Source organism: Melanaphis sacchari, unplaced genomic scaffold, assembly GCF_002803265.2.
Source record: "Melanaphis sacchari strain LSU unplaced genomic scaffold, SCAv2.0 Contig2099_pilon_pilon, whole genome shotgun sequence".
In the NCBI taxonomy this organism is placed as follows: domain Eukaryota; kingdom Metazoa; phylum Arthropoda; class Insecta; order Hemiptera; family Aphididae; genus Melanaphis; species Melanaphis sacchari.
In genome coordinates this window covers 3,626-11,633 of record NW_020271040.1, presented here as the reverse complement: position 1 = coordinate 11,633, position 8,008 = coordinate 3,626, and the positions used below count along the sequence as shown (strand labels likewise).

General features: G+C 43.4%; 1 protein-coding gene across 1 annotated transcript; it reads left to right on the top strand.

The window, feature by feature from the left end:
• Positions 1-2,916: 2,916 nt before the first annotated feature.
• On the top strand, positions 2,917-7,870 carry LOC112593492 (the record flags this gene model as incomplete). Its single annotated transcript, XM_025337884.1, has 1 exon — positions 2,917-7,870. A coding segment is annotated over exon 1 (4,954 nt), but the record flags the coding sequence as incomplete, so codon positions are not given.
• Positions 7,871-8,008: the final 138 nt, after the last annotated feature.

Here is an 8,008-nt window from a genome sequence, read left to right as displayed (position 1 = left end):
AAGCGATGGGGAGCTTAGAAGTAATTAATTAGTGAACAAATAATAATAATTAACGGAATATATATTCAACAAATAATATAAGGAGAGCACCATTAACAATATGTTATGTTATGTATATGGGGAAATGGGAGCACCACCTGAAGAAGCTGGACCTCGATGATGAACTTCAACGGAAGCTGATCTGCTTTCCTTCTTGAGTGTGAAAACTCCGGGATGGAATCGACCACGTGGATGTCGAGAGCGCCGAACTGCGTATCACGCGATACGGATCACGACACGTATACAAGATTAAATGGCTGAGCACGAGCGAACGGTGAGATTGAGCTGTAATCACCAAATATTGGGGCACAACAAATTATGCGAATTATTGGCACAACAAATTATGGATTTGCAAAACGAGAGCACGTGAATACGGACGACGAGCAGAACGACGAGCAAAGAGCCGTTGGCGGCGGCGTCCGCATCATTACCCGGACCAGGGCGGCGGGCAACAGTGTCACCAACATTAAGAGTGACCGAGCGCGGTCGTGGATCATGTCCAAGACCGGGGCAACGTGAAGTGGGTACAATGGACAAACGGATCGAACAATGACTATTTGGATACAGACATAATCGGGGATCAGGAAATACATTTGTCTTTCAATATCAATCGGCCCTTTATCCAACTAGGTTTACTTTTGATTTTATACAAGTGTTATCCACTTTTATATTTGTCAGATAACTCAAAAGGTTCAACTATTGGAAAAGCATTTACGTAGTAATTAATTTGAGAAATATTTATTGATTGTCTAAATCTTCACATAATTAACGCCTAAACCGTTCATTGTTTTGTAGCCGATTTGTATCTTGTAATACTCCGAGAACTGACATTGTCAAACTCAAAACTCGCGTGTAGAATTTTATATATATATATATATGTATAAAATTATCGAATAAAAGATAATAAATAAGAGACTTACCTCTACCGTCCTCATCTGCAGAATCTACATCTGTATCAACATGAGGATATAGCGGTTCAATAAAATGTTCCATCCATCTTCATTTAAAAGATGTAAGTTTCAGAGAGAAAATATTTTAATCGAATAAAATAAAATTCTATTAAAAATGTTCTAACGTCTAGCGTTGCCAAATGGCAACATCAACTTAGACTTATATAAATACGTAAATATTTGTATTATTTTCACTTTTAGGATGGTTAGATAATATTGTATTAAATACGTTTTACATAGAATAAAGAAAATATACAATAAAAGGTAATCAAAATTATCATTCGAAAGAAATATCCATTTTCAGACCGACGTCAACGCAAAGTCAAACAACGATATAATAAAATGATTACAATAAACGAAAATATTTAACTATATCTTATCTTTAAACAATAATCTATTACATTATGTTATTTCCATAATTATTAGTAAATTTCCAATGAGAAATTAACTTATAAAAATAGGTATACCTATGTTTCCATATGGCAACGCACGGCGCTAATGGGTTAATGCAGATGAGTTCTGAATGCACACCACTACCAACCCATAACCTACCACTACCTACCGAAAATTGTCGTATCTACCTCACTCTGTTCCAACACCGAGTTATCAATTACGCTTATCATATTATTGTACATTCGCCTATTATTGCACTCGCTATATATTAATCGATATGAACTCATATATTGAACAGCCACGACATTATATAATCTACCAACACTGCAAATTATATCAAAGTATCGACATGCATCAACATTGTCTGTATTAGTTCATTGTTGTTAACACTATTATCGTTCCTCCTACCCCCTAATATTGATCCAACCCGACAGCAAGATTCGAATCTGCAAGAGCCGACATTCATTTTAGTCTGGTTCAGCAATACGTAACCGGGTTAAAGCACACCATCACTTCCAAGGTTCCGGAGGACCGTGTGATCAGTGACAACCTCGATAGGTGATAGAGAGGCTCACTGACGCAACATTTTGGTAGCAGAGCGTGGTTTGATTGTTCCATTAGACCTTGGTACTCAGGATCTGGGTAAGTGATGCTTTATTGAATGTAATTATAGCGTAAGGGTGTAAGGTGTATTGCTCATTTATTCCTATTCCCTTTTTATATGTTGCATCTAGTTCCAGTAGTGTTAAACTGTAATTAGGCTTGCATTAGCAGCAACATATGATAGTGTGTAATTTATTGTGCTCCCAATATTAATATATTCAATTTAATAATTTAATTGTCACTTGTCAATGTATGTGTTAAATCCAACGGCTGCTCAGTCATTGTTGTATTATTGACTTGGTGAGATTATATTTATTAGCTGATTGTTGAATTATATCCACAATATCTCTGCTCGAGTGAGTGATATATTATCAGTTTTATATTATTAAATTAAATTGAAATATTATTATCTACTACATTTATTTGTAGTGAATACATTGCTCCATTGTATAGTCTGAATATATTTTCTAATATTTGTATATCAGGTACAGGTATTGCTCGCTAGTTGCTGGTCTAGTTATTATATATTATATTAATTACCTTTTAAATACAATGCTCATTTGTTTATAATTTATTTTATCATTATCTTGTTGTTGATAGTTGGGTTTAATATTAATATAATTATTAGTGTATATGTTATGATATACCTATACTTGTTTGTGATATACTATAAGATATATATTTAATTATTTAATTTGCTCTTGTTATTATAATTTTATCTGTATTATATTATGTAAATGGTCGCCCGGTTACACTCTTACATTATTTAGAATAATTGGAGGTGCTCCCCCCTTGTTATTATTATTTCTTTGTTGATTTTGTTTTGGTGTATACTGTTGAGTGGTGTTGTTTACATTGTTAAGTATATTAGTATTGCTCTATACTATTATTCTCATTTGCTCCTATTGATATATACCAAGTTGTTGGTACTATGGCTGGTGGTGAACGTGATGTTAGAGCGAAGGACCGAGTGATCCTACGCAGAGATCAGATAATAGCTCGGATTCGTCAAGTGCACGTGTTGGCTACTAGTTCAGCCTCTGATCAATTAAGTCGAGCTCAGCTAGCTGTAGCTATAGCCGACCTTGATACATTGTGGACTAATTTTGAGGTAGAGAATAGCAACCTGTTAGACATACTATCTAGCTTAGACCAACTGGGGGAGTACTCGTTGGATGTTGAGACCGATACTCGATCGTTGGTCATTGAAGCTAAAGCCTTATGCAACGCTGCTCAGACTGCTCCTGTCACTGGCGTTGGTGCTATTCATCAGGTGACTGATATTGTTACCACGGATAACGCTAGCTGCTCAGCTAGTACCTCTAAGGATTGCTCAGGTCCTATGGTTGGTAAAGCCTTAGTACCATCAAAGTTACCGGACATACCATTGCCATATTTTGATGGTGAATGCCAGAATTGGCCAGCCTTTCGGGACAGGTTTAAGGCATTGGTTGATGAACGTCCAAATATCCCGAATATAGAAAAGTTTTATTATTTATTGGGGTGTCTTCATGCTGGTCCGCAAGATGTAGTTAAAGGGTTTACGGTTTCAAGTGAAACGTATACTTTAGCTTGGGATGCCTTAGTAGAGAGGTACGATAAACCTCGCAAGCTCGCGTCGTCGATCATAGAGAAGTTAGTGTCTGCTCCTGTCGCTACTTCGGAAACTTTTGCCGCTCTGCAAACTTTCTTATCGACGTTTGATGAAAACATTGCAATTCTTGAATCGCTCCAAATTCCCGATCTGTCTTCGTTTTTGCTCTTTTCGTTGGCTGCTAGGTGCTTACCAGTGTCTTCAAGGCGGCTGTTTGAGTCGGAAAACACTGAAGAGTACCCGTCCATTCAAAACGTGATTAAGTTCGTGAAACAAAGAATGCAAGTCATAGAGAATGCTGGAGTCCAGCAGACCGGAAGCTCGTCCAAACCTGTTCGTAATAAGTCCAGTGCTCCCCGTCGAGAAGGGAAGATTGCGTTGTTGTCTTCGGCAAAACCTGCGTCGATGAAATGTGTCAAGTGCTCTGGCGCTCACCGGTTAGCAGACTGCCCCACATTTAAGGCTTTGTCAGTTGATGAACGTTATGAAATAGTATGTACGTTTCGGTTGTGTATGGTCTGTTTGGGTGAAGGTCATATGTCGTTCAAATGTTCTTCGTCATGTTCCGTCTGCAAGAGACGCCATCATGCATTGCTTCATCGAGAACCTAACCCGAAGAAAGTTAGTCCGCCAGCTGCTCTGCTAGGTCGTGAAGAAGCGCCCACAGTATTGCTCGGTACTGCGGTAGTACATGCTCGAGATACTGTAGGAATTTGCAGATCCGTACGCGTCTTAATAGACTCCGCGTCGCAGATAAGCGCGATCACTTCCGCGTGTTGTGACCGTTTGGGATTACAGCCCTCGCGTTGGACAGTACCTGTCACTGGGTTATCGGGTCAAAAGGTTCCGGATGTGCATGGTGTTGTACAGCTGACGATCCAGCCTCGCGACAATCCCGCTCCAGCCATTCAGGTGAAACCATGGGTGCTCGACTCGATTACCTCCAACATGCCAGCGCGACAGTTGCCAGCTCAGGTGCGGGCCAGATGTAATCATTTATCGTTAGCAGATCCGCAATTCGATAAACCAGCTCCGGTTGACCTGCTTGTCGGTGCAGATATATTCCCGCAAATTTGGAATAACCAAAGCAGCTCGTTAGGGCCAGGATTTCCCTCCGTCTATAGCTCGATTTTCGGTTGGGTCCTGATTGGTCCAGTTCAGGAACATCCAGACATTGGTGCTCAATCCATGCTGACGTCATTGGATTCTTCGATGGAGTCCATCATGGAACGATTCTGGATGGTAGAGGAACCTGAGACTGCTCCGCCTCAGTTTACAGAAAATGGTTTGTGTGAAGAGCTGTTCTGCTCTGAGATGAGTCGGGATTCTTGTGGTCGCTTTTCTGTGCCTCTCCCATTTCGCTCGGGTCGGTCAGTAAAAGGTTTTCCGGGTTCTCGACAGGTGGCTCTTAATCGTCTGCTGAATCTAGAGAAAAGATTGTCCGCGGATAAAATCCTGTATAATGCATACCGTAAGTTCATGGCCGAGTATGAAGAATTAGGCCATATGTCCCGCGCTGAGGGAGAAGGGCAATATTTCATTCCTCATCATGCCGTTTACAAGACCGAAGGAGACGAAACGAAGCTGCGGGTAGTGTTCGATGCCTCTGCGAAATGTCATTCCGGGATATCGCTCAACCAGTGCTTGTTGGTTGGTCCGAAGTTACAACAGGACATTGTTGATGTCTTGATCGGATTCCGGACGTATAGAGTGGCATTTACAACGGATATATGCAAGATGTACCGCCAGATCGAGGTATTGCCACAATACCGGGGGTACCAATATATCCTGTGGAGGGATTCACCGCAAGTAGTGGTGAAAGAGTACACCCTGAACACGGTCACGTACGGTGTGAATAGTGCTCCCTATTTAGCCCTGCGTGTACTTAGGTTTATTGCTGATAACGACTGCGAAGATCTTCCAGAAGTTAAGGCTGCGCTCTATAACCAAACGTATATGGATGACATCTGTGTTGGTGCCGAATCTTTGGAGGCTGCAGAGCTGCTGCAGTCAAATTTGATCAAGACGTTCGCCAGATCCGGCTTACAGTTGAGAAAGTGGGCAAGCAACACCCCAGAGTTACTGTGTCACCTGCCACCGGAAGATTGCTCAAGAGATCCCTTGACATTCGACCAAGAGGATGCATCACAGGTGCTGGGCATGAGGTGGAATCATGGCAAAGATTACTTCTCCTTCCGAACTAACAATTTTAAGTTGATATTGTCCAAACGCGGTGTTCTGTCAATGATCGCCAGGATCTTTGATCCATTAGGTCTGTTAGCTCCATCGATCTTCTACGCTAAGACGATCATGCAACGCGTGTGGCTCGCACACATTGGGTGGGATGATCCGCTCCCATCGGACCTAGCTGAAGAATGGGTTAGCTTTTATCATTCCCTAGGTTGGTTGACTGGAATCGAGATTCCTCGCTACATCGGTTGCTCTACTGGATGTCGTTACGACCTATGCGGGTTCTCAGATGCTTCGGGAAAAGGCTATGCTGCGGTAGCATACCTTCGCGTGACTGATCTGTCGGGAGATACGCGCATCTACCTACTTGGGTCCAAGACAAAGTTGGCGCCTATGAAGTCCATGACAATTCCAAGACTTGAACTTTCTGGAACAGTGTTGCTCGCACTGTGGCTGTGCAGATTGAAGCGCGTTTTGGAAAACCAGCTGGTGATTAATGAGGTGTTCGCGTGGTCGGACTCAACCATTGTGCTCGCGTGGTTGAGCAACCCTCATTCAGCCTTTAAGACGTTCGTGTCCAACAGAGTTCATCAGGTCAAGACTGCAATTCCCCAGTGTCAGTGGTCTCATGTCAGCTCAGAAGAGAATCCAGCTGATTGTTGCTCTCGGGGTCTTCGGCCTTCGGAACTTGTCAAGGCGTCGCTATATTGGAAAGGACCGTCCTTTCTAACGTCATCAAGTGACAGCTGGCCGAAAAGTGTTGTTGATTTAACTTTAGACCAGCTACCGGAAGTCAAGCCGGTGTGTTTGTTGACACAAGCTCAGCCATTGATCGAATGGTATGCTCGATTCTCGTCCTTCGACAATATGGTCCGAGTAGTTGCTCGGCTACGTCGGTTCGTGCTCAGATGTCAAAGGAAGGAGGTCAAAACTGGATTTTTGCAGCAGTCGGAGTTGGACGCTGCACTGATCGCTGTAGTGAAGTGTGCTCAGGTGTGCTTCTTGCGGGAAGTGGTGGAGTGCCTATCCAAAGGTGAAGAAATAAGACATAAATCACTCGCTCGTCTCTCGCCGTTCATGGATTCACACGGTGTAATCCGTGTAGGAGGTCGGCTTAGGAATTCGTGTTTGGCTCAACGCAGAATCCATCCCATGCTTATCCCAAAGGAGTCGCATCTCGCCGTTCTCATTGTTCGACATTGGCACCAATATGCTTGTCACGCTAGTCCTCGGTTGCTCACCGCGGTGGTGTCGAGAAGATTCTGGATCGTGAACATTCGGTTAATTGTTCACAGGGTGATTCGTAAGTGTACGATCTGTGCGCGAATCGCGAAATCTAACCCTACACCTCAGATGGCCGATCTGCCAGGGTTTAGAGTTCAGGAAGCTCATCCGTTCTCTACGGTAGGTGTCGATTACGCGGGGCCTTTGCAGATGAAGGAACTTAGTCTCCGGAAAGCTCGTATCTGTAAAGTGTACATCGCTGTCTTCGTTTGTATGACCACCAAGGCAGTTCATCTGGAAATTGTGACTGCTCTGTCGACAGATGCGTTTCTGTTGGCGTTGGATAGGTTCGTTGCTCGTCGAGGCCTGCCTTCGTCGATTCATTCGGATTGTGGCACTAACTTTGTGGGTGCGGCAAGACAGTTGCGTCGGTTGATTAACCATCCGGACCATAGAGATAGTATCACTGCTCATTTGCCATGCGAGTGGCATTTCAATCCCCCTGGTGCTCCCCATTTCGGTGGGATTTGGGAAGCTGCTGTAAAATCAGCCAAGTCGTTGCTCATACGTACTATGTCCTCCCAAATTTGGACGCTAGAAGAACTCTCTACCGTGCTGTGCAGAGTGGAGGCGGCGTTGAATTCGCGTCCGCTTGTTCCCGCTTCTTCTGATCCAAATGATTTGGAGTGTTTGACTCCTGGTCACTTCCTAATCGGTAGACCATTGCTCTCGATACCAGAATCGGACGTTCCCGATTCGCAGAGTTCCCTGCAGACTCGTTGGAAGCTCGTCCAACAGTCTTTTCGTTTCTTCTGGCGACGCTGGTCGCAAGAATACTTGAACACTCTCCAATCGCGTGGGAAGTGGATCAAGTCAGGTAAGAACCTTGACGTAGGTACGATGGTTGTGGTTAAGACCGGCGACGCTCCGCCTCTCTCCTGGCCATTAGGTAGAATCGTAAAAGTGTACCCGGGCTCAGATCAAATAATTCGGGTGGCTAAGGTTCTTACTCCAC